Source organism: Hippocampus zosterae, chromosome 6 (assembly GCF_025434085.1).
Source record: "Hippocampus zosterae strain Florida chromosome 6, ASM2543408v3, whole genome shotgun sequence".
NCBI classification, from domain to species: domain Eukaryota; kingdom Metazoa; phylum Chordata; class Actinopteri; order Syngnathiformes; family Syngnathidae; genus Hippocampus; species Hippocampus zosterae.
The window spans coordinates 10,861,262-10,888,491 of record NC_067456.1 but is presented as its reverse complement, the minus strand read 5'-3'; the positions used below and the strand labels follow the sequence as shown (position 1 = coordinate 10,888,491).

The 27,230-nt window shown below is 45.3% G+C and overlaps 1 protein-coding gene across 6 annotated transcripts in view; it reads right to left on the bottom strand.

Moving 5' to 3' along the window:
- Positions 1 to 25,954, bottom strand: part of LOC127602479 (transducin-like enhancer protein 1) — a 29,305-nt gene extending 3,351 nt beyond the window's left edge. Inside the window, exons 1-18 of one of the 6 annotated variants that reach the window (XM_052068620.1) lie at positions 25,595 to 25,953; positions 25,234 to 25,477; positions 23,503 to 23,603; positions 20,202 to 20,265; positions 18,478 to 18,522; positions 13,313 to 13,375; positions 13,093 to 13,197; positions 9,579 to 9,795; positions 9,418 to 9,434; positions 6,564 to 6,677; positions 6,367 to 6,420; positions 5,997 to 6,146; positions 5,765 to 5,903; positions 4,235 to 4,437; positions 2,437 to 2,513; positions 2,065 to 2,314; positions 1,119 to 1,366; positions 14 to 161 (exon numbers count right to left, since the gene is read on the bottom strand). In XM_052068620.1, the coding sequence (XP_051924580.1) occupies positions 14 to 161; positions 1,119 to 1,366; positions 2,065 to 2,314; positions 2,437 to 2,513; positions 4,235 to 4,437; positions 5,765 to 5,903; positions 5,997 to 6,146; positions 6,367 to 6,420; positions 6,564 to 6,677; positions 9,418 to 9,434; positions 9,579 to 9,795; positions 13,093 to 13,197; positions 13,313 to 13,375; positions 18,478 to 18,522; positions 20,202 to 20,265; positions 23,503 to 23,603; positions 25,234 to 25,257 (2,019 nt within the window). In that variant the 5' untranslated portion in view covers positions 25,258 to 25,477; positions 25,595 to 25,953. Of the gene's footprint in view, positions 1 to 13; positions 162 to 1,118; positions 1,367 to 2,064; positions 2,315 to 2,436; positions 2,514 to 4,234; positions 4,438 to 5,764; positions 5,904 to 5,996; positions 6,147 to 6,366; positions 6,421 to 6,563; positions 6,678 to 9,417; positions 9,435 to 9,578; positions 9,796 to 13,092; positions 13,198 to 13,312; positions 13,376 to 18,477; positions 18,523 to 20,201; positions 20,266 to 20,417; positions 20,511 to 23,502; positions 23,604 to 25,233 lie in introns of those variants that run through there. The other 5 variants (XM_052068622.1, XM_052068621.1, XM_052068623.1 and 2 more) reach the window with 5 other exon arrangements.
- Positions 25,955 to 27,230: the final 1,276 nt, after the last annotated feature.

Below are 27,230 nucleotides of genomic sequence, written 5' to 3'. Positions count from 1 at the left end.
CCACGGCGCGCACCTGCGACGTGAAGTCGTGCTGCTGCAGTTGACGTCCCTCTCGCAGGTCCCACGAGCGGACGGTGTTATCCAGGCCTCCGGTCCACAGCTTGGTGCCATCGTTGGAAATGTCAATACAGCTGGCTCCATCTGTGTGGCCCTGGAACTGCCTGCGGTGAGGTTTTCAACACACGCATAGCTTAAATGTGGACACCGACTAGTGGATGCAAAAAAAAAAATCAGTATGGACATCCGCCTGTGCCTTTGATATATCTTCAAAGGCGGAATATTGATAATCGCCCATTCCATGTTCTGTCCGTTTAAACAGAACAGAGACTTGGGGAGGGGGGGTTCCATGTTTTTCATCCTGTTTTTTTTTGTCTTTGCTATTACTAGTACATTTTCTTTCACCACAGAAGTGGAAAACGGGTGGTGAAATGCATGAATTAATGAGGTGTTTACAAGGTGCCACTAAGTTTTATGTAGTTACGTTTGGACTACCTATTTTTGACAAATGATCTCCCAATGAGAAGTCCTGAAAATAGACTGACAACTTTAATTACACAATATAAGGGTTATCTTAATAACTCCAAAAAGGTACAATTTCCTGAAAAACGATGGCTTTGGAGATGCAAGGATTCCACCCCACAGCGACAATGTTTTGTCTTTGCCACCATTGGTACTAAAGGCTCTCGACAATTTTTTTTTTACTGGTTGCACTGGTGCGTCAAACTTTATTTCTTGGTTGCACTGGTGCTAGAATTTGTTGTACGAACATTTTGACCACCTCACATTCACAAAGCTGCCAACCTAAAGGCGTTTATTTCCAGAACACTTTATTTTCATGTTCCTAATTTGAAAATTATGTCAAGGACACTATCACAGGGCTGTGCAAACGCCAATATGGTGACACCGTGTGACATTTGTGGCCCTGACTGACGTGGCATACTGTTGCGTTACATAGTAGTCCAGTGAATGTGCACACTAAGGATAAGCCTAAAAATCGGAAATCCAGCCGGCCGCACAAATAATAAATCGTCAGACTAGATGCATTGTTCCCACAACGTCAAAACGCCGTAAATGTTATGACCCAATGATGCAATGTGGGTACGTGTGCGTGGTCTTACCTGACCAGTGTCTGATTGTGCAAGTCCCACACAGCGATGTTGCCGTCGCTGCAGCACGAGAAGCACACCTTGGAATCCGGGCTGATGGCCAGAGCGTAGCACGCCGGCGCCGATGACGTGAGCTCAGCCTTGATCCTGGGGGTGGGCGTGGCCAAGTCCCAGATGGACAGCGTGCTGGCCTCGCCGCCCACGATCAGCGTGCGGCCGTCGGGAAGGAGGCGGCAGGAGCGGATGTAGTTGTCCCGGTTCTGAGGGGCAGGTGAATAAATCGTAATTTTGTCACTTTGTTTAAACTACTTCCTGTCTTTATGTTCCACGCGCCTGTCGCAATGCCAGGGTCCAACTGAAAAGCAGCCTGGAGGTATTTGCGGCAGTGTGGAAGGAGTTCAAATTACCCTAACTGACATGATGTCCATTTTTCGAATGGAAACGAGTTGAATGGCCCAAATGCTCCTCCGCTGAAACTTGGTCCACAAATTTGGACAATTTGGCCAAATTTTCTAGTTTTCGGACAACCATTTAAGGATGCTCGCACCGTTGCCAGACAAAAATAGTGGAGCACCTGGTTGTATTGCGTGTTTGTATCACGTGTCTCATTCACACCAATAAAAATAACAAGGAGAACAGTTTGAAACTACATAGTAATTATCAGATAAGCTAACAGTCTCTGATTCTTTCATATTATGCTGCCTCTCACATGTTAGTCTGAGTTCTAGGACAGACACTGTTATGTGTGTAGTGTATTGTATTGCTCATCTAGAGTACACCACACAATACAAGCATGTGTGAGGTCTCCCACATCTCTCACATCTTAAAAATAGGTTTGTTAAATCAAGTTAGGAAAATGTGTGTGTGTGTGTGTGTGTGTGTGTGTGTGTGTGTGTGTGTGTCCCGCTTTTACCAAGTAGTGCACTCCATTTTGTCTCAATGGCCTCAATATGCTCACCAAACAGTCAAGCTGCGACACCGGGCTCTTGTTGCCGGGGTGACTGATGTCCCACACCTTGACGCAGCCCTTCCCGCCCGTGTAGACGTGCCGCGTGGGGTTACTGATTGTGACGGCGCAGACCACCTCGCCGTGGTTGAGCGTGTTGATTTGGCGGGCGTGGCGGGGGATACCTGGGCCCACCAGGGCGTCGGGAGGGAACGGAACCGGCTGCATCTGACCATCGGCCGCTACGTGGAAAGAATAGGCACTGGGCAACAAAAGCCAGGAAAAAAAGAAGCACACCATTGATTGTTGATAAATAACAGACATGCGACCAACGACTTCATATGTTCTCGCCCTAATCCAACAAGCTGCTGCAAAGTCACTTACGGCTTGCCACCAGGGATTCCGGTCAGACTGGGAGGCATTCCGGGAACCCGCATGTGAGGGTGCGGATCAAAGCCGACCTTGATGAGAGACAGCACACACTTTATGAGCACAGTGCAAACACACGCAGGCACTGACAATATTTTGGGACATAATAGAGTGCATTAGTAAGTCTGGTGAGCACTAAGCAAACAAGCGCACACAATCTGAAAATGAACGACAAGTGTTCAGAGTCTGGCGACACACACACACACACACACACACACACACACACACTAACTACCCTCCCAATATACACGCACACACAACCGCATGCCTCCCAACCTGACACACAAACAGCTGCTGAGTACACAGTTAGGGCAAACTGTTGCTCAGACGCAGGCGCCACTTGACTGAACCTATTTAAACAGCGTAATGAACACTACGCAAATACAGCAATGAGTGATGAGCTCGTTGGAAAATAAACGTCCTCACCCCCCGATACTGACTGAACAAATACAGCGAGTTCTCATTGAACAATGTAACCAAATTTGTACACGAGTCAAAATACGGTGTACTTTCTCTTTAAGTTACGCTAACGTAGTAGTGAAGACATCTTTTTTTTTTAACTCTGTTGTCTACTGCCAGCCTGGCATTGCAAATGAGAATCTGTTCTCAATTGTATTACCTGGATAAATTAAGATGGAGTGAATTTAAAAAGTAATCATAATTACGGTAAATATTTGTATGAAAAACACTTTCAGGCCGTAAATATTTAACAATCAAATAAAAAGTATGAGCTTGGCAGTAAGTAAACACGCCTTCATGCAGCGTTAACATATTCTTACACCACTGCTAGTTAGGTTGAAGAGTTTTGCTTATTTTAGGGGGCAGGAGGGTTTGTCCTGATAAATGTTACTTGCAACACTTTCCTAATTCTCCTAAAATGGGACAACTTGGAGGTCAAACAGCCTTACGGAACAGATTGCCTTTTACTTTGAAGGTTCCACACTACGGCAGCACCATGTTCGAGTCTGCCGTTACGACCCTTCCACACGGTGGCAACAGAGGAGGGCTCTAGCATGACACAAGACAACAGGATGAGGATGGAGTAAACACTCCCAGGTCCCACTGCCTTAAGCACAACATGAATGAATAAAGTGGCAAAATCAATGACCCAAAAGTAATTATGGCGACTTTTCCTAAATAACAAATAAAGGCCATGAAATATTGAGGACCGTAACGCATCCCCCTAAAAAAAATACAAACCAAAAAGAGTTTGTACAAACAAATAAAACCACAAAAGAAAACATGTGCTCGACATACCAAGAAAACAATCACAGTTGACTCCGCAAAAAAACAAAACGAAAAACAAAACTGTGCTATCTTCAAGGACTTGCCGAACTCAAGGCCTGCGGCCCTCACCAGAGACTCCACTCTGCCCAGGATTTGTCCCCCAAAACAGACGAAAATAAGAAAGTGGCAACCGGTGGAATGGCTACAAAGGCAGCCAAGACGGACACCGCCGACATTAAACTGGAAAAGCAAAAAGTTAGCACCCAAAAAATAAAATAAAATACAACTTCACATCGAATAGACCAAGCCACAGCACACCGCTAAAAACTCTCACCAATGCGCACGCGCACACTCAAATTGCGGAGCAATCCCCAATTATGTTACGACCCTTCCACATGATGGCAACACAGGAAGGGTCTAGAATAGGGGTCGGGAACCTATGGCTCGCGAGCTGTATGTGGCTCTTTTGATGATTGCATCTGGCTCGCAGATAAAACTTGAGCTAGTCACAACAGTCCTTACTCACCATTGGCGAGCGGCCATAAGCTGCCACTGCCGCCGCGGCGGCGGCGGCACTCATCTGAGGCGAAATGTTGTGCAGTCCGGCAGCGTAGGCGGCGGCGCTGGCTGCCCCGGCCAGCTCGCCGTTCATCCCCGCCGCGTGAGGCAACATGCTGAATGCCCCCGGGTATGGGCCGGGCACCGCCAGAGGAGTCCTGAGACCTGCAGCTGAGAGGAGGCCAAGAACGCTGAGATGTGAAATTAAAGGGCCGGATATTTAAAGTCAAATGTCATGTGACACGATTGAAAGGTTGGCTATTGACACGTTTCCTTTTCACTGTATCAGCAGGGAGGTACAAGCTCAATAAATATTCCTAATGCTTCAGTGGGAAGCCTTTCGTCCATCCATTTTCTATTGCGCATAAGGGTCGAGTTTGGGGGTGGGGCCCAAGGCAATGGACAATTTAGAGTCTTCAGTGAACCGAACACGCATGTGTTCAGGATGTGGGGAGGAAGTCGGAGTACCAGGAGGAAACATACACACAAGACGACCCAGAACTGAGATTTGAACCCTGAATCTCAGAACAGCGAGACGCATGCTACCCTCTAGTACCGAGGTGCCAACAAGGTGAGGCCTTGATCTGGATAAACACATTTTTATATTCATATGCAATTATATTAAAACTATTTTGGGGCATAAACATCAGCTTTACTGATGCCGCCTCTGCTGCAAAGACGCTGCGGTCCTGCTGTTTTATCACCATGCATGGTAGCTGGTGAATCAGTGTTACCTGGTAACGCCACCTGTTAGTTGCAGGTGTTTATTCCAGGGACGGCGTGCATTTTATTCAAGCGTACCCGACAAACGATTGGAGTCAAGTTATACAGTCAAACCTCGGTTTTCGAAGGTCTCTGTTCTCGACCTAATCGGTTTTCGAACAAAAATGTCGAGTTTTTCATGCCTCGGATTACGACCGAAAATCGGTTCTCGACCAAACTGAGCGCACTTGAATGCGCCACTTGACTCCTCTCACCTTCCTTACACGAAGAAGTGACCCTTCCACGTGTAGCGTTCCATTGTGAGCAGACGTTTTCAATAAAGATTTGTTTGTTTTTTTTTAAAAAAGAGAGTGGTTTCGGTTTTTGAACAAATCGGTTTTCGAACAGCCTTCTGGAACGGATTATGGTCGAAAACCGAGGTATGACTGTAGCTGTAAAGTGTGAAGGTGTTGGGTTTAAGGTTGAAGACCTATGGCAGTTTTGAAAGATCGGCTTGACCAAATTTAAGACCTCTCATTCACTCAACATGACTACTCAGGATGGGCGACATAGATATTGTGATGACATTTAAGCAGACTGCTACCTAAATTTAGACTTAAAACCTAATTAACAAATTTAAAAGATTACACGTGTTGTATTTTTAAGCCCTTTGAACAGCAACGTAAAAGTTTAAATGCCATTATTTAATGGTATCTTCATTGAGTGAAACCTAATACAAGACTATTGAAGCATTCGCAGACACTGAGTAATAGCTTAGCTTTAAGGAGAGACATACTAGGTGGATGGGGGATCTCCATGGAGGGGGGTTTTGACAGACTGGGTCGCACACCAGGTGTGGAGCTCGGCCCTGGGGTGGAATCCCCTCGCGGCGTGGGCGTGCTTGACTTGAGCCCCGGGGTGCCTGCTTTGTCTCGCTGCCGCACAGACAAAACACAAACGTTCCGTTAACCTTCGCGGGTTGTGATAACTGACCCCCAAAACAAGAAGAATGAAAACAAGTTCCGAACCATTGCCATCTCTTTGGATTTGAGGGAGGAGGAGCTAGCCGACGATGCGGTGGAAGCGGGACTGCAGGGGTCCTTCTTGAGCAGGCGCGCTTTATCCAAGCCGTTCTCTCTTGGGGAGGGGAGGGGCGTTCCGCGAGGCGAGGGCTGCTCCTGCCCGAGAGATAACCATCCGGGTAATTAATTACCGGCGAGCAGAATTCCTGTAATAAACCTGTTAGCATTCAAGGAAGATTCCCACGTGGGCCTCAATGAATGTCAGTCAAGCAAGGGCCATGTCTCCACAGGCTTGTAATGAAGTTTTGCATAAATCGACTTTAGGAGAAAAAAAAAAAAGAGCTTTGATGAAATGGAGTCGTGCAGACGAGCTGACCTCATTTGAGACATCCACCACTAAATTGTCATCGCTTTTCTCCCCGTCGCTATCCTGCAAGGATAAACAATCCATTAGCACTTCATTTAATAATCCAAGGATAAAATGATGAATTTGGTTTTCATGAGGATTAGGGTGAGGTAAGTGAACAGAGGAAAGGCGTCATTGTGTCCCATTCAATGACAAGTGCGTCTTACATAGTGGCTTGAATCCTTGTCCTCCAATTTGCGCTTCTTGCTGTCGTTTGAAAAGTCGGGACCGTTCCGTCGCTTATCTGAGTTGCGGAGGCTTTCGGGCAGCAGCGAGTTACTCTGCACCGGAGGAGAAAAATCTGAGGTTAAGACAACACGGGCATTGAAGGCGACTTCGCATTTCAACTCACCAATATCATGTTTGGTATTCATAACATTTTATCAACTCATTTTGAAGCGTTAAAACAAATCCTTCGGATCGCTATGCTCAAGCGCACACTCTCGTCATACGCAAAGCACTACACATAATGCCTACTGTGCAACCTTGAAGTTGAAAATAATCGAGCGGGCTCGCTTCCATTTTGGTTTTATTTTATTCAGTACGGTGTGTTGATTTTGTTTTCGCTCATATTTGGATGCTTAACTCATTCAACTCCCAAAGATGTTTTTAAGCGTCTTTTCAGACTTGGTCTAGAATTGGCTGGTACTGAATTTAATATGCGCTGCTTCTATTTTTTTAGTGGGTGCGGCTTGTTTTCCAAATTGTACCTGCTTTTACCAGGAAGTGTCAACAAAAAGCAGTTGTGTTGAGCTGAACTGTAACTGTGCCTTGAAAATAACTTGCGAGTCCCCTAGCCCCCAGAAGCACAAGAAAAATAACAAAAGACTTGCGTTTTAAAGGATAAATTACTCACGTCTTCGATATTTGTGATGTTTTTCAGCAGAACTCGCCATTCAATGGTCACTTTGGGACTCTGTGTTTTGAAGGGCTCCTGCAACCCTGTCAAATTGCGCAACCCCCACTCCCTTTTTTTAAGGATTTCCCACCATAACCTGGAGGGAATACGTCGTAGTAGACCACACTTTCCTTCTAATGACAGCCACTCTGCTCGTGTGTGTGGAGCAGGTTAGAAAAACAGAGCTGACTTATTAGCAAATAGGTTAAGAGCTCACAGGAGCGCAAATTAAGCGGCCGCACTCGCACGCACACCTCTGAAGTTGATGATTATATTAAGTGGCTCTTAAAATCTAACCGCGTAGCTTCTCCTGCCGTGTGTGCGTGTGTGTATGTGTGTTGAGATGTTTGCGCAATGTGTAATTGACTGTGAAAGCCTATGTGTGTATTGCTTGCATAGCACTTGTGTGTCACTAACGCGTGCACACACACACACACACACACGCACACACACGCACACACACGCACACACACGCACACACTAGGCACCGCCCCCCCCACCACCAACTGCCTCCTGACCAACAGCTCCTATTGTTAATGGATTAAAGCTTCATGTCGAGTCCATTATAGTCTCAGCTTGTCAATGAAATGTGCATCCAGCATACACAAACACACATGCGCGTGCACACATCGAGCAGCACGGTGTAACCGCTGACAGAGAGGGGCGAGGTGCGGGGGAGGGGGATAAATGAAAGAGGAAGGGAGGGGGGTGAGAAAAAAACGGGGGGGGAGTGGATGAGGAGATTAGAGGACAGAGAAGATGGAGGAAGGGTGTGAGTGTGTGGAGGAGAAAAAAACCGTGACAAGGGGAGGGGGATGATGGGCAGAAAATCTGCATTCGACCAAAGCCCCCAGTAGTACCCCCACTCCTGTCCCGCCTACACCTTTATAATAGAGCCTTAGTGGGCTGAGCACAGAGCGCTGACCCGCAAAACATCAGAGACCCCCCTCCCACCCTTTTTTTCCCCTCTTTTCCTTTAGCATGACAGACAAACACACACACACACACGCACGCTCATGCTCAAGTGTCATATGACTGCTGCACCGTCACCCCTCCCCTTGCCCAAGCCCTCCCCTATGAGCGGTGGCAATATTAAACACAATGAGAGTCTTTAAGGTCGGGATCAGGGGCGGTGGGGAGAGGGACAGAGGGAGGAGGGTGGGGGGTGTTATGAGGCGGGGGTAATCTGCTCACTGAGGTGTTAAATAGGCACAACAATGCAGGCTAGTCTGGGTTTAGGGAGTGAGTGTGTGTGTGTGTGTGTGTGTGAGGGAGAGAGAATGAGAGAGAGTGGGGGGGAGACAGAGCAAGAGAGAGGGAGCGAGAGAGTGTGTGCTAAAAGGCTCATTTGGCAGAGAAAGGAGTTCAGAGTGGCTCCAGGGCAGAACTAAGCAAGCAACCAACCCCCCACCCCCAATTCCCTCTCCTTCCCCAAGAGAATACATAAATGCTAACACGTGTGTTTATACACACACACACACACACACACACACACACACACACACACACACACACACACACACACACACACACACACACAAGGTTTGGATGTCAAGCATAGCCACAGATGCCATTTAGGTGTGAACGTGTGGTTAAAACAATTACGAGGCATTGGCATGCTTATTGTCACAGTGAGGCGAGCTTCAATAATCTCACGAGGGGAAAAATGAGGAGGAGGAAGTTAAAACCTGACAAAGCAACAGGTGCACTTCAGCTAGAGTGCTCGAAAGTCCCAGTTTTCACTTGGAAAAGGGATGTTTGGAATTTTGTTCTTTAATTACCGGTAGTTGGATCGCTGGAGTCCTTGGTCACCCATCAAATGTGAAATTAAACAAACAAGGCATCTGTTTTGACATATATTTTTGTGAGCTGCCAAGGCAAATTGACACATTTGAGTTGCTTCTCCCACGACCAGCTATTTCCATGTAGCAGCTGGATATCACAGCACCACCATCATGACAAAGCCACAAGGTAAGCACCAATTGCATGGTCATTAAGGTCACTGCAATTCTTCATCCACTGCGTATTCTGACCAACGAACTTTTAATATAGAGACCAGAGAACTTATTTTCTCACATTGGTTGTCGAATTATTTTTAAAGGATCGTGAGCAAAAGTACTTACTGTGCCAGGTTCCCGATCTGCCGAATATGCGATGTCATGGAGTAAAAAAAAAAAAAAAAAAAGAGAAAACGAGTTAAAGATGAATAACAGTGAAACATACACATATTCCCAATTAATCCACAGTGGACCTTATGTAACATTAAGGAATAATCAAGTAAGACCTCTCGAGTTCTCCGGTCCTCCGGGGTGCGAGTCAGGCCCGGAAAGGTGTGGCTTTTTATCAGAACCGTCTTTCCCCGAAAGATGTGGCGGCATGGCGCCGAGCGCACCCGAGAGCGCCAGCAGGCTGGCCGAACCGCCCAGCTGAGACGGGTGCAGGCCAGCAGGGTGAGGTGTCAGGGGCACGGGGGTGCCACCGTGGTTGTGGGATAGATGCTGCTGTTGACAGAGACGGACAGAGACGAAGAAATAGTATGCATATATAAGTGTTTATTTATAATTGTTTCATGAAACGCGAAAAACGGAAGTGAGAAAGCCACACATTTGTTGACATGACACTGTTGGAATCCGACTCACTGACTTACAGTGTGTTTCGATCACACTTGGTAGAATTTTGTGATGAAATCAGAATGAACACTTCGAAGCTTACAAGTCAGGGTAATTTGTGGTTCATTGGCCTTTATTTTAGTGGAAGGCCTAACCTCTAACAACAAAATGTTTATGTATAATAAAGCTCGGATTTGGTTTTGAAATACAGGTTAATTCATTGCTTGCTTGTTAAAAAAAAAAATCAATAAGTGGGAAGTGGACCGTGGAAAAAGAATTATCGCACGTTAAATTGCAATTGCAATATTGAAAAGGCGGGGGGGACAATTAGATTCTGTTTCAAAATTGTGCAGCTCTCGTAGATATGCCAGGCCAGCAGCTGCTGATGGCGACGATAGCTTGGAAGCCAAAGCATTGCATTCATACTGTACAAGAAATCGGTGTAATGAAAGCGCCGATGGCCTTTTTTTTGCCACATGATTTTAATCCGTGTGAAATCAATCCGCTTTGGTTGAGTGAAATTACAACGTTAGTGTCCGTTGTCAGCTCAAAACAATCAGATCATTAAAAAACTTGGCTTGATAAAACAAGATAATTATAATCCGCTTTTGTTTCAACCGAGTCATTGCCGTCTTAAAAAATAAATAAATAAATAAACAACAACAACAAATTGATTTTCTAAATTGAACATAACCAAATAGAAACAGATATGTGTTTGCAGCCTTCTACATAGAACCCCTTAAAACTGGGTTTGCGTGCAGTGGACGCTTTCAAACGGCAACCCCCAGCCAGGCAATCATCAGGTGTGATATACTAAAAGCTTGCCGCTGTTAACACAAAAGCACAAGATATGCGAGTGTCAGGGTGCTACACTTCACACAAGCTCTGATATGATCTCCAAAGGTGGGAAACTGCCAAAGTGACTTCAATCCAATCACTCCATTCCGCGCTAATTTCTTTCAGACGGAAAAAGATACATGTGCAAACTCCGCACAGGAAGCACAGAGCGAAGTGTGACAGCACGAAGCTCAGAACGGTGAGGAGGATGTGTTAACCACTACCGCACTGCCGTACTTGTTAAATACGTGCCTCAATAAAAAGGAGAACGACATTCGCACATTTGCATGGTTTTCATTGCTCTGCCCGAAAAACAAAATCTCGGTTAGCCACGAGGTAAAAATCAATCAATCAATCAATGGGACTGTGTCACCTAATCAACAGCCCTTTTGTAGCCCAGAACAGATGGCACTGTTTCTTGTGTGTCTGGACTTACAGCATCTCAACAAGCTGCTGCAGTCGACAAGGAGGTGAACACATTCTCTACCCCCACCCTGCTCCTTCCTCCTCTATCAACCCCCTTCCTCCTCCTCCTCCTCATCATCATCATCCCTCTGGGGTCAAACACTAAACAATACTGACAGCTGGGATCAGAGTCTCTGAGCAGGAGGATGTGGTGGGGGCAAGGAAGGAATGATGGAGGGGCGGGGGGGAAAGGTGGTGGAGAAGCAGGGCGGGGGTGGGGGGGGGGGGGTCGCAGCTGCTGCTTACACTGTCAGGTCTTGTGAGGGAGTGATGGTGGAAGGGGGGAACTGAAGGAGAAGAGTTTGGCTGGCAGCGCAGCTCCTCTCTTTCACACCAAATCAGGCGCTCGTCTGAGCGTGAAATTCCTTTGTGTTCCAAAACATCATTATTGCCTCCTCAGACAGTAGCCGCGAGAATCCAAGCTCACTGATTCGCCGCGGGGGAGGCGGGGTGGGATGAGGAAGGGTAGAGAGGGTTTAGGGTTTGGGGTCGGGGGACTTCGGGGACGACACAGGAGGTTGCTTTGTAGGGGTGGAAGGAGAGCTGAAGGTCAAACCGACTTTTGTCTCACCTAATTGACTAAACTACCCTCCCACACAGAACCACGACATCAACTGCTGTACTTCTTCTCTATTCTGTGCCCAAAATAACGAAATGGTATTTTTACCCTCCACCCCCATCCACACACACACGTGCACGCAGAGAATGCCAAACAACCCGACACAAGCGCACACACACGTCACACTTGATCAGCCAAACGTCCACACACACAGCGAGTCTTGATAAACAAGGCAGGCACACATCTAACCCCCCCAGTGCCTGTTGTTTCCACAAACACACGCACACACATGCACAGATGCAAAAACACAGTGACGCAGGAAAACAAATAGGACCCCTGATGGGCGCAAATGGAGGGGAAGCACTGTCGTTTTGTCATGGGATGTTAGCGTGAGCATATGCACGTATGTGTCTCCCTCTTTATGTGTGTGCATGTGAGGGGGAGGGTTGATGGGGGGGAGGCAGAGCCAACACGCTTCATTACACACATTTAACTCGCAAACAGGGTGAATGACAGGCTGGCGTGGGAGACGAAAGGAGGGGAAGAAGGGAGCGCGGGAGGGAGGAGAGCATGACCCCTCCCGCAAACGCCCCCCCCCCTTTTACAAACACTAAAATCCTACAATTAAGACTCAAAGAGCAACTGCCCGATCTAGCTCCAACCCCCTCAGCCCTCCATTTCACCTCTTTAGGTACTCATACATCTATCAGTCCACACTAACTCGCAAGCCAACACACGTATCTTAGTATCAGAAGACAACCTTTGTTAAGCTAAAGCTTGGACGACCTGTCACTTCAGCACATTTCCCTGAATGTCAACACCCCTGGCTGCCCCCACCCGGTCCTTCAGTAGGTTCCCCCCCCCTCTCCCCATGAAGCTGAGAGTCCTCTCCCTCCGAGACGAAAGCTGGAGTTTCTTCACAACTGGTTAAACGCAGAATTTATGCGGAAAGGGGGTTCCAATGTTCATTCCCCGCGCCCCAAAAATTAAGGCTGTGGATAATAAATTAGTTATTGTGTTTGGGGAATGGATTGTTGATTTTTACATTGCTGATTCACGTCGCAAAGATTTTGCAAAGAAATGCTTCCCCTCACAATAATGGAAGATTTAAATGAGATTTAAAAAAATGTCTTGAGGAGAGGGCATCGGGATAAGAACAAGACGATTATAAAACTGAGTTGGAGCATACAAAGGTCTGTAAGTGGTCATGTCTTTAAGATTGTTGAGTAACAATGGTCAAAAAATATGGTCCATTCAATTGGAGATTTTTGGGGTGTAAGGACATGTATGGAGATGGAGTTGAAGCAAGCAAGGAAATGGAGACACACCGTAGGTGGAAGGCCGGGCAGTCCCCGCACCCCGATGACAGCATTGAGCTCGGCCATGGTCACCTGCTTGGCCCGCTCCACCGCTTGGACAACCTGCTGCTGATGCTGCAAAGCAGATCCGCACGGCACGCACACAAAATACGGTGTTTACCTTCGAGGACTGTTGGACAGCAGCCTTGCAGACATACGGTAGGACGAGAAACGGGGGAGGCGGGATTACCTCCTGCGAGAGGAAGGGGATGACTTGTGCACAGATTGTGTTGAGTCTCTTGGCGATCTCGGTCTGTGGGAAAGGAAGAGGCGCGACAAGAATTTAATAACATAATCAGGAGATGTCGCTAACAATAGTAAAGCCACACAACATGAGGGATGACTACAATCTTTTACGTCAAACATGGGTAGCTTTTCACCTTTTTATCCGCATACAAACTTACTGAAACATTTGTGCGGGAAAAAAAATGTTGAAACTATAGTTCCCTGTGGGTTTGTACTCTTACTCAACTGCGGAGAGTACCTGGAATCTATTAGGGGGAAGCATGATTGTTATAGAAACTTTGATATCATGGAAAATGTCATTTATTTTGTTACTTCAATGCCTAAAAAATAAAACTGCTCTCGTAAAAAGATTTACTGCAGAACACAGAGTAAAATGCATGCTTGAACTGCGACTAAATTGGTCACATTTGTGAGACTTTTTGTTCTAGGAAAAAGCACTGGCCCTGTTGCAACAAGTGCATGTGTTTTAATGCTCCCACCAACACAGGCACAACATTCGACATTGCAGTTAAAAGGCACCCTTCGACAGTTTAAGCACTGCGCGTGTGCCGGCCGGTTTGGACTTGCACGCGGGCCACAGACTTACACACTGTTCCAGTCATAAAACATTTCAGGACATAAATATACATTCCACGCATGCACAAAATATATCTCGGTCAAAAAAATAAGGGGGGGGGGGGGGAAGACTAACTGAGACCAACTAAGTTGGCAACACCAGCCAGTGTTACCAGGTAAAAAGTTATTCTTCAGAACAAAATATTTCATGATTGCATCTTAATTACCTTGATCATTCTGATGATTACAGCGACTGAAAACTCCAAATTCACCATTTCAATCAATTCGAATAGCTTTCTCATCGGTACACTTTATCAGTTCAACTACTGAATAAACCAAAAAAAATAAATAAATGAATTTGCAATATTCTAATTCATGCGAATGCACCTGTGGATTTATCGAGATGCAAAAAAACTCTGCAAAATTGTTTTATGAGATTTTTTTAAAAATAATATCCATGCAGCAGTTTCAAGGCGGCGAAAGCACACAAACCCGAGAGCTTTTCTCTCCAATTATCAAGAGGCGGCTTGGGTTTCTCATGCTTCCCTCCATCCATTCGGCTCTTGTCCCCCCTGCCCCCACCCGTTCGCTAACAGCACTTAAACATAATCTCATCAGCTCCTAACTTTATTTGCTGGGCCCCGAGTATCCATGCCAACACATCCGCCCTCTGCGCCCTGATCCCCCCCCCCCCTACCCCCTCTTCACCCGGAGGCGGCTACAATCGTCTGAAAGCAGATATCCCCTGAGCAGCGTCGAATCAGATAAGTGGGCTCGTATTACACGTCATCCAATCAAAGCGATATGAAGGAGGTCGGGTTGAAGAGGGAATCGTCGGGGCCATGACACACCACCATGGCTCACCGCTACACGCCAGTAGTCGCATACGCAAAAGCTGCATGTCACATTCAGGGCCTATGGAAGCTTCTGCCGTTTTTCCACTGTATGGTAGCCAAATCGGACCACGACATTCGTGTGAAACTTAAAAGTCACATTTTACTGAACACAAATACGACACGCCCAACAGCAATAAACGATAATGAAAGTCGCTCCTGGATTCGCTTCTCCTTTTCCCTGGCAAACGTAACTAATGTTAAGTTTTCGTCAGGGCCCGTAAAAATGTTGCAAAGATGTTAGCAAACAGTTTTTACTCGTCGCAAACAATTTTTCTTGTCACAAAGAAATGTTGACGATGTTTGCATTTCAGAGATCAAAACAATGTCAATATTAATGTTTGTGTATCAGTACGGTGCCATAAGCGACAATGATCCAGACTATATATTGATATTTTGTCCCACCAATAAATCATCGGTTAGCTCAACTGATGCCGCAAGAAACTTTGACTCACTTTCTTTAGCGCTTACCCTCATTAGCATCACGCCTGGGCTGGAGGCAAGCCAGCCAAGTTTGGTTGAGGGGCAGGGTGCATCCTGGGCTGGTTGCAAGTCAATCTCAGTTGGCACAATTAAACAAATAAACACTCACATTCGTACCTATAAACAATTTAGGGTGTTAACGTAACATAAATGTTTTTGACTGAGGCAGGCGTGCTGCTACTTAAACACAACAACAAGAAAAAAAAACGTAAAGCCACAAATGTAAAACCTCAAGTCCATTGTGTTTGTTCTGGAGCTTATTTGGGTGTGATAATAACACCACTGAGCTCACGAGGACACGCATATCGGCTCGCCAAAGCCCTAACCCCGCCGCCATTCAGCCAATTATGCACTTGGGCGAGCTAAATAAAGTGTGAGCCTGGTTGGGACAACCTCTGAACTATGCTAAATGATTATCTGCAACTCCAACTGTATTTTTTTTTAATGGAGGTGTGGGGGGGGAGTGAATACGTAATATGAGCCAAGAGACTTGCATGCAAAATGACGCAGAAGCAGTGAAAAAAAATGGGAGTCACTATGAACTACAGCAGTACGCACACGAGATGATGGTAAATAATTGACAATGAACGCGATGCAAGATGAGAGACAATGACAGGCTGTTTGCCAAAAGCTATCTGGATACGGTTCGCAGCGGGAACAATCCAAGCAACATCAGTAAACGCAACATGACGCCGTCTGGGTAGTTCAGAACGTATACTTGCCAGTTCTGCATTTACAAGCAATATGCAAATTAAACACACCCCAGCTCAATTTAGCCTGCCTTTTCCTGCAAACTTCAGTGATGCTGTTCTGTAAGAATGACAATAACATAGAATGACAGAGGTTTCTTATTACTTTAGAGGATTAGAAGTACATGCTGTCTATTGCGCACCATTTTTGTGCACTTCAGTTCGATATAAACAGCATGGGAGGACGAAGTACACCAATTTCTTGCCCTCAGAGAAGGAAAAAAATGCCCTCTACAAAATATTTTGTGAAAGAAACTATTTCCATGTTATTGTTGTGTCTAAATCGCGCCGACACGGAATCGGGGAGGGACACAGCCAACATGGCAAGTTCCAACTTCTTCGTTGTATGAAAGCCCCCCTTTTTACAATGCATGTTACAAAAAAAGTTCCTTTGCTCTTTTACTGCGCTGCAGCCAATTTGTTATTGCCAAGATTGGAAGTGTTGACTCTGTCTGACAAGTACTTTGTCACACCTGATAGTCATGTGATGGTGGGCTGCCACCTCCCAGTGTGAAAGTGCTCGGGTGCGTCAAAATCACGCCTTCCCGGGAGTTGAAGTCAAAAGCAGCTGCATCGCCTGTATGGGCTGCGAGACAACAATTTTGAAGGCTCTCTGCGTGAAAGAGGCCGTAAACAACATTCCTCCCCTCAAAACAGCTTGCAAGCAGCTGACCTCGGCGTGCTGTAAATCGGTCTTACGGCTAATTGGCGGCGTGTCGTGAAAGCTCAGAGAGAGCTAATTTTAGGCCGGCTATACCTGCGCAGCCCTTTCTCAGAAACCCGTGCTACGCGCCTATAATTAGCATCGTATCACGGCTCCCCCGATTAGGCCGACTGAGAATAGTCTTACTAAAGACTATCAGGGCATCTTACCTTAATGAGGATCAAACAAACCGGGTTACCTGCATTCCCTCATGTAAAAGGGTAATTGCACACGAGGAAACATGTGCACGGTGAGTCGAAGAGTCACGGGACGTTTGGCTGGGGTCGTTATTGACTCGATATTTGTCAACAAAGGCCTTTTAATGTGGCTCTTCTGTGACTGGAACAGCCATCCAAGCAATCTCATTACTGCTGCTCATCGGAGAGCCCAAACGGACTGAGGTTGGTAAACCCTAGACTGGTCGCAGAGTCAATCGCAGGACATAGACAAACAACCATTCACGCTCATTTACAGCGATGGCCAATTTAGAGCCCTCAATGGTTTTGGAATTTGGAAGGAAGCCCACGCAAGCACGGTTGTGGGGGGAACACAAGAGGGCACAAAGCGAGATTCACAGTCGGTCGGGCCTTCTCAACTAAGCCGCTGTGCTGACCTGATTGGAACAAAACACTTTCATCTCCAACCGGTCTTAATGAGAAACTGAGTTCTGAAGTTCGACCAGCGAAGCACCACAATGCACTAACTATGAACAGACATCCTGCCACACACACACGTTCGTACACAGCGGGGAGTGGTTTGTTAATCTGTATACCCCACGCCACCCGCCTACAGAAGCCTGTTGCTCCGACAACTAAAGCCCCAAGCTAATGACCTCCCCTGGAGCTGTGTGCGCGTGTGCGTGTGCTCGTGTGTGTCTGTGTGTATAATTGGCAGAAATGCATCTCCTCGCAAGGAAGGAACAGGAGCTTCAAATGGACAAAATGAAAGCCGACCCGGTTGGAAAGGAGGGGTGCGTGTTTGGTGGGGGTGCGGGGGGATTGTTTGTAAAAGGCCTCACCAAAGAGTAGCAAGAAGTTGGGGTGTAAAATGGGAGAAAAGCCCTCGAGGTGGATAAGGAAGAGGTAGGAAGAGGAGACAACAAGAAGGTGAGACTCTTCATGGAAGCAGCCCCGGCCAATCCGCCTCCAATTTCCTCAGGTGTGACTGATCGATAGCCGGGGTAATTACTGCTAAACGCCGCGAGCTTCCCAACACTCCGCTGGGGGAACCCCCCCCCTCCCTTGTGATTGTGTCTGCGCACTCTACAATTTTAAGCCTTTTGTTTGTGCATTCATTTGCCTCTTCGTTTGTTTTTTGGCGGCACGCAAATGTCCGCAAGGGGCCCGTTTGGCATGTCTGCCTTCCCAAGGTTTGCGTCAAAGCACACTTCTTTGCCTGCAAAAAGTGGAGCCGGCTGTCTCTAACTCTGCTGATGATCGATTCCTCTGACCCCCCCCCCCCCCCCCCACCACCCACTCCTTCCCACAGCCCCTCCTCTCTAATGTAATAAAGCAGGCCGCTCCCCTAGACAGCACCAATCAATCTACAGAGCCATTCATCCTGCCTCCGGGCTCAGCCGGCCGACGCTAACGCAGGAATTGGAGACAGAGCTCCATCGATCACGGATAAACACACGTGCGCGCGCACACAAACATAAACGGACACACACAGAGAAGGTAACAGTAAGGCAGTCGCGCGGACGAAATACAACGTACACAACTATTACCTGTTTGTGCATTTCGATGTTGAGGCCGTAAGACATCTCGTAGTACTGAAAAGGGACACGAAGCACAATGGTTAAATGACATCACAAATAAGACTCAGTTCACATGCATAACGCAATTACAACTAAGGCAGTGAAAGCCTTCCTAAATACACGGTCAAATGTCCTTTTCCCAACAAAGCTGCTGCTTTGTCCTCCATTGTTTGTTTACCGTGTCACCCAAGTTGCTTCCGAGAAACAGAACCCACGTGAAAACAATCCAGATCAATGTTTGCCATTCTAACTCTGAACCAAAGTGGAAACACCGAATTAATGCAGTAGATCCCATTCCTACTCTCTATCCAGAAAAGGACTCAGAAATGAACAAAGACTTTTGTGAAAAGATGCACGCAATCAGAAATTTGTTATACATGAGCGCTTGGATCTGAACTGGAAACGGTTCAAATCGGTGTTGTTTTGGAGCCAGACAAAGGCTCTCAAAGGCTTTGCTAACAACAGTGTCACTGTTTCCATGTAGAAGCTGAAAACGGCGGCCTGCGAAAACGGAAAACAGAAGCGTGCCGCTTGAGCGGCCATTTGTGTCCATCACCTCACCACTGTCTCATAAACGTTCCCCTTCATCCTTGCAGACTCTTGGACCACATAACACTTTCCTCTACCCGGTCCAACCTGCCTTCTCTTCACCACCTTACTTCACACTCAAGGCTCTGCCTAGGTATGGAACCATACCGTTGCTCACAAATCATTACTTCTGTCCTGAGGTTTAACCTCCACTACCTGGCAATGTGCTGAAAAAAATGGAAAGTGAGAGAGAAGGCTGAGTAAAGGAGACAATTTTGTTAGACCAGGAAGTAACAATGATTAACAAGGGGGAAATTAGAAAGGGATTAAGATGAAAAATAGAAATTCAGTTGATCCTGATGACATCCCCGTGGTGGTGTGGAGGCATTTACTTTGTAGAGGTTGTTCAATAGAGTTCTAGGAAATGTTTTTGTCCACATTTGAAAATAGAGCGCGGGGGACTGCTGGAGCGTCTGAAACATTACCAATTTAAAAAACAAAAGTAGAGCAGAGCTGCGGTGAGTTTGTCTGGACGCACAGAGTGAACAGCATTTGCTTCTGATCAGCTGCATTTACTGGATTGCTTGTCAAGTTGTCCACGCGGTGGGCGTGTGGCGTGTTTGCTGATGTTTCCGCACACACGTGGGTCATAATAACTGACAAGTGTCATTCGGCTGTTTGGTGACAAAGTGCTGCTTCCGCGAATGAAAATATATTGTATGCTGCCAATGTCCCTCACAACGTAAGGGAGGGTGGGCTGAGCAGTGGCCTATTTGCATCAGACGGGCACCTCAAAACAGACTCATTTCAGCCCAAATATGAACAGATGGTGTAAAGTTTTCTATAATTCTTGATTCTTTGCGGGGTTTGACAAAAGAATGTCCGACATGCTATTAGGACACCTGGGAAATGTTTTGTGGGGGGGAAAAATGCATGATGCGTCTCCTATAATAACTCGTAGGTATGTGAGAACGCCTTTGAAAATGACAGCGCTGGCTCCCACTTATTCTGTTATTAACACGCACACAAAGTGAATCATCGCTCGAGGCAAGACGAAAGTTCAGCAAGATCAGAACACACAGAGGGCCGACGAGGACACGGCACCTTTCTCAAGAGCGCTCATGTTGGAGAACAAAAAAGAAAAGAACACCGTAAATGTATCTCACCATGACATAGTGTCTCTGCATCTCCGTCTTTTCGCCAGCCAACTTCTCACACTCCAGCTTGAGACTGAAACACAAGTGCCACAGGTCGTCACAGTGAGAAGAGCCTTGAGATTCTTACGGCAGTATTGATATGCACATGCAGCACATGTTTTTAACATAGCGCCAACCTCCCAAGTCAAAGGCCGCAAAAGTGAAATCATTAGGTGTTCCACCAACGTTTTCGGGAAGTATGCCAGGCAACCTTGGCGTTCATTGTTGGACTCGTGAGAACTTAATCTCAGGCAGCAACTAAAGGGTTATGCCCACAAGTGTTTGGCTTTTTCTTTGGCTTTCTGTGATGCCGCCACAGCACAGTACAGCAAAGAGGAAGAAGTGCAAACCTGAATTGTAACTTGTCTGTATGGACGTTAGCAACATGTAGCAAAAGCACAATAATAACCAGAGAAGCTTGCCAACAAAACGGCAAACTGTTATTGCGAGTTACGCATTTGTCTGGCGGCTTCAGAGGGCGAATTGTTCTACTTGCTTTATTTCCGTTTTATGTAGTTCTCCTCTCATACCTTACTGGGTGCCTAATTAAATGACTCAGCACGCTGGAGCAGTGGCGTAATATGGGGCTTTTCAAATATTTGAGCCTCCTAACCCATGAACTTGTAGTATTCCATCAGTCTTGATTTGAGCCTTTTTCCCCTTCTCAGCCATCATATTTCAAATAAATGACTTAAAAGCGTCACATTTTTGCAAGGTTCGGGCTGATTTTGATCATTTTTCTTGACAGATTTTTTTCTCGATTTTTTGGCAAGATCCCGTGAGATTTTTGTCAGGTTTTGGACAAATTTTTCTTGTGAATCCACGACGATATTTTGAATCCTATTTTTCCAACAGCACTCTGCTCCTTTGGCAGCAATATAAGCAAAATGTATATGTAATTTGGAAAGCACCGTAGTAAATTGCTAAACTACGTGAATGCACTAGTCATAGATAGATAGATAGATAGATAGATAGATAGATAGATAGATAGATAGATAGATAGATAGATAGATAGATAGATAGATAGATAGATAGATAGATAGATAGATAGATAGATAGATAGATAGATAGATAGATAGATAGATAGATAGATAGATAGATAGATAGATAGATAGATAGATAGATAGATAGATAGATAGATAATAAAATAATATTAACTGTAAAAAATAATTTTTAAAAATGTATTGATTTTTATCAGGCTTGTCAGTTTTTATGTCATATTTTTGTCATTTTGTAATTTATTGTCTAGTGTTTGAGATTTTTGTACGGTTGTTGACATTTTGGCTTGTTTGTTGTTAGATTTTTGTCAAAATGTTGTCGGTCTATTTTTTAAAAATGTATTCATATTTTTCTTCTCGTTACTTTTTGTTGACCTAAGTCAAATTATTTTGAAGTCTATTATTAATCTATGCTAATGCAGTAGTAATGTCATAATTACAGTGCATATTTGTATAAAATTCTAGGCCAATACTATTAAACAAAATACAAAAATACTACCGGTAAATACAGCACCAATCAAGCATGCCCTGACGGCAAATTCTTGTGTAACTTTGTCAACTAATTCATTGCACGGCATTTGTAATCCTCAAAAGTCAGAAGTTGGTACCTCGTAGGCCGATGAGGCCCTGTATAGGTAATGAAGACCTTTTAATCCTGGAATGAGTTAATTCTTTTTACTAGACATTATTTGCCATGTAAAAATGTGTTTCAATATATGGAACTCAACAGCCATTATGAAACTGAATCTGTTTGACAACAGTGGTTGCACTGTATGACGGTCTATTTTGATTATTGACAGATGTGTGGTTGTGTCTGCAGCCTCACAAGCCCTTTGTTGGATTAAAAAGAAGTTCTCGCAAAACAAACACGCAATTTGCGTCTCCTCTGGCAGTTGCCGCTGACGAAAGATAACAAGACGAGCAAAGGATGCAAATGTCTAATCGCAGCTTTTTTGTTTACTCCCTGATTAAGGGAATCCACAAGTTGCTGGGAGAAGCCCTGCACCGTCTGTTGAAATAGAGACCATGAATCTTCCTGTTGAGCCGTGACAACCGCGATGTGTGCGCCTGTGGGCTGTTTATATGCGTTTGCACATCAGCGTGTCTCAACTATCGACACCACCTAACGCAAATACATTAATGCAAAAGACACACACGTGTCACGGGTGAAAATAAGGCACGCTTTGCAAAAGGCCACACGCTAGCTATTACCTCGACTCGGACCTACCGCAGCTTCAGAAGAGGGGGGAAAAAAAACAGCCCGGATGTCTCAGTGTACTGCACGGTCTTGTGAACCCGATCCGTGTTTATGGGTAAGTCTGAGTCCAGTTTGTTATGCTAACAGGGGTGATTGCGGATAGCTGGGAATAGCATTGAGACCAAGGGTGGACCAAGTATGACCCGCAGGCCACATACAGCCGGCTCCATTCTTTGTTCCAGTCCACATTATCAGGAACCTTTTTTTTCACTAAAATGGGCAATAAAAAAGATTAAATTGATTTTATGTTGTTATTTATTCATCTTTCCCATTAAAAAACATATACATTCATTGTAAATGTTCTCATCTGCTTATCCTCACGAGGGTTGCAGGCTAGCTGCACCCTTAACTGGATGCGAGCCAATCGCAGGGCACACAGACAAATAACCATTCACACTCACAATCAGATCTAAGGACAATTTAGAGTGTCCCATTAACCTGTCATGCAGGTTTTTTGAATGTGGGAGGAAACCAGAGTACCCGGAAAAAAACCACAAAGGCACGGGGAGAACATGCAAACTCCACACACGAAGGCTGGAGCCGGAATCTAATCCTGCACCTCTGCACTGACCACCATGCTGCCAAATTTAGCGTCAAAGGAAAAAATAAAATAAAAACATTATTTTACATGCATTCCACTTTTGAATCGCATAATTGGCTGATTAATTCTAATTGGGTTAATAATAAATTCCAGTAATATTTTCAAATATATGACATCATCAAATAACTGGTTATTGAATTATCAAATACATTTTAAAATTAGCATGAATTAGTATTTTATTGTTGAAATAAACTGTATGTTTTTAAAAGAAACAATTTTAATCACTTTCTGCTTATCCAAGGTCAGGTTGCAGGCATATAATTATTATCAAAGTAACGATTTTACATCGAGTTTAACTGTATTTTTTTCTTACCTCCTCTACAAATGGTGCGGGTAGTTTAAGCCTTTGAGCACACAAGTTTGCCGAACCCTAATTTAGACAATACAGATGACAGCGAGACTTTAAAAATCTACCTGTGGTACTGGGCCTGCAGGAACTGAAACTCCTCCTTGATGCGGTCCAGGGATTCTGGGATGGTGAATTTAAAGGGCTGACCCGGAGCCTGATGGGGCGTCTAAAACAAAAACACACAACCATTATTATAAACGCCATGCTGCCGGCCTCAACGTGCATGGAATCCAGCCCAGACTCAAATATTAATGACCACCATTTTGTCTTGAACGCAAAAACAATGGTATGAAACCCGAGTCACCGGGTCTATAAACGGCCGGCGAGAGCAATTGATGGAGTCCGCCTTACAATTCTCAAGACAAATAAAACCTCACCAGAACAGCCTCAAAATATGTCAGGACAAAGATGAATGAATGTGTTTTTTCATTGCTTTCGTATGGCCGCCAGGACTGTGACTGCCGTGTGATGCGTTTCTGGATTAATTGCAAAATTATCATTTGTGTTCAATAAAATGTGATTGTTGCTCTCCATTTGTATGTGCATTACCAGCCAATGAAATATGAATTTTGTTCTGTATTTGTATCTGCAATTCAGCATGAGGAGTCGATGGGAAATGGGAGTCACTATTCGCAATGTCACTGTCATGTGGTTGTTGCAATTTATTTACATGAGTAGGTTAGCTTGAGTGGTCAACAAAATATAGTTCTTGCTATATGTATTAGAAATGTTGCATTATCAGTCAATGCAATACGGATGTTGCAACCTACTGCATTTTTAGCAGTTGTTTTGCATTACCAGTCAATGGAATACAGGTGTTGCCATTTGCGTGAGCAATTTGGTTTCAGCAGTCAATTGAATACGTTTGCTGCTTTTTAGCATTAGCACTTAATGAAATGTGGAGGCTTTACACAATCAGGAATTTACAGCCAATCACCGAGTAGCGAGTTATTAAAAAAAAATCAATAACCGATCACTAAGCTAATTACAAGATGGACCAATCTGTTTTAACAACCTGATTATTTGCTGTACGTTTGACCCCCTATTGACAGGGGATTGGCACGAGCTCGGCCAATGAAAAGCCAGCATTTGTGTATAACCGACCACCATTGAAATGCATTGGTAGAAAATCCATAACAATTAAACCCCAAAAGTTCTCTCCAGAGCACAGATAAACAGTCAATACAGAGAAAATGGGAGAGTGGTCGTCACCCCCCCCAAATATATATAATTGTTAAAGATTTTAAAATTTTGAAAAAAGAATCGACTATCTACTGAGAAACCTGAGATTGTTGACGATGGAAGCACAGAACATGTTTGAACGAGATTTTGCTTGCTATATGTTCTATTTTGCGGATCCGATCAAATGTGTCATTGATTGATGAGTGAATTATGACATTACAACCGAACACCAATTTTGCATTCAATGCAAAATACCTGCAGATAAGAGCCAGACAATCAGATTTGAGTAAAGTCTAGAAATGTGGCTGCTGCAATTTGTAGTAACCGGTTTGCATTAGAAGTCAATGAAATGTGACTCTTGTTATTCATCCATCAATCTTGCAATTTAGCATTAAGATGTAAGATAATTAAATATGGTCGTAGCTATGGACTGTACATTAGCAATTTAACATTGGCAGTCAATTAAATAGGGTTGCAACTATTTCTATTAGCAATTTAGCATGAGTAGTCAATGAAATATGGTTGCAATCTATGTCAGGATGTTACAGGCAAGTGATGAACTGCAATGTCACAAAGGGAGCGGGGGAGGGTTGGGGGAGTTATAGGGGTCTTACCGGGTGTCGCCCCTGGGGGAACATCGTTATCTCCGGACGAGGAGTGGGGCGGGGGTTCTTCCCGCTTCCGTCACGATGCTTCCCTTGAGAAGCACCAAACCGGAGGGGGGTGGGGGTGAGATTGGTGCTGCCGATGTGCTGCTCCGGTTCACCAAGCCATCCGTCGGTCCTTTCCACACGACGACCGGCACTTGGGAGCCAACCAAGCCGTTAAACGCGCACCTCCTGCGGCCGTTTCGAGCCCCTAAAACTCCCGCGGGCAGTGGGGCCGTAAATCAGGCAGAGAAGCACGGGGGAGCGGCTCATTAAGCTCCAGGCGGTAAAAGAACCAGGTGAGCAATGAAAAGAGATGGGTAGTCACCGCGCTTTGTTGTTGTCGTTTTTTGCTCCGATATATTCCGAGTCAAGGAGGAAAAAGTATCCGTAAATTTCAAAATCCTCGCCGAGTTAATTGCTCTGAAGAAGAACCACTTGACTCAATCCGGCCGTCCGGCAAATTGTTAATTTTGATATATTTACCTCTGCGTGACTTATGGTGAACACATTGCAGTGAAGCCAAAAAAAGAGGAAATATGATGTCAGTTTGGATAACTACTTCCAAAGAGGCAGTGGTGGTGGCGGCGGCCGGAGTAGTCCACCGTCCGGCTGCAGTTCCTCCTTCAATGGCAACTTTCTCACGCGGTTTCACGCACCAAGCTAACCGAAACTGGAGGACTGCCCATCGAGCGGCCACGGCAGCCAATCGGAGGTGCCGTTCCACGTGGGACTCGCGAGGGTGGACCGCGCCTGGGACCAATCGCCGCGCCGCACAGCGCCCGCCTTGTGGCCGTTGACCCGCTTGAGCTCTACCGGCGGTGGCCAATCGGAGCGCAGGCACTTCGTGCTGCGCGAGAGGCTGGCGAGAAGGGAGGGTGGAAGTCCTGGCTGTCAATCAAAGTAACGTGGCTCAACCACCTAATCGGGCCAAACAGGCGCGCGCGCGAGCACACGCACACACACACACACACACACACACACACACACTCGCACACGCACACACGTACGCGCGCACACAAGGAGACTTTCTTGAAATCTTCCTAACAAGTGTCAAGACAAATCAACTCTCCCCTTCCCATATCTATATCTATGTAATGTTCTGTTTTACACTATACATTTATTCTCGTTCAAACAGCTAATCTGCATTGGTACAAACGACAGCACTCAGTGAAATGTCACGGTCCCTTGGGAGAAGATCACCATCCTCACCTGGGAGGTCAAAGAAAAGCCGTTTTCCTCCCCCTTTATAGGAAAAAAAACAAAAACATTAAGATGGTCCAGGGTCAAACTCTCACCACCTGAAAAGCTTTTGTTGCCATGCAGGCGAGTGCTAGTACAGTGTGTTCAATTTGGGGGTAAATACAACTGAGTTCTGGTAAGAGTACAATTTTTTTTTCCTTTGGATAAACTTTTCTTTTTCCGAATAACATAAAAATATTATTAGTTGTTGTCATTATTGCAAAAACACTTAAAAAATAGGACTATTCTTGTAATATTACTCTTTTTTATTGTGAAATGATGTCTTTATTCCTCTAATATGAATCCTTTGTTTTTTAAATCGACCAATTTATTCTAATCAGTTATTGTACGACACATTTTTATTATTTTTCGAGTACTTTTCGCTTGGGGAAAAAAAGTGACTTAAATGTTTGCATTCCTATGCGATTTTATATTTATTGTTTTTCCTCAGAAAGAGACAACCGAAACTCAGAAGACAGACATTGTTTTGTTTATATTCTTGAGAGTGTGGCTAGGTTACAAACAAGAGTGGTAAAAGTGGTCACCATATGTGCATGTGTGTGACGTAAAAAAGGCGTGCCATGTTCCGCTTATCCCATCTAAGCATTTGGTGTGTGTGTGGGAGGAGGGCGAAGCCCCTCGGGCCGACTTCGACTTGTGATTGGCTCGGAGGGCCTTGACCCCTGACCTCTGCCGTGGCTGATCCAGTTCATATGAGCGAC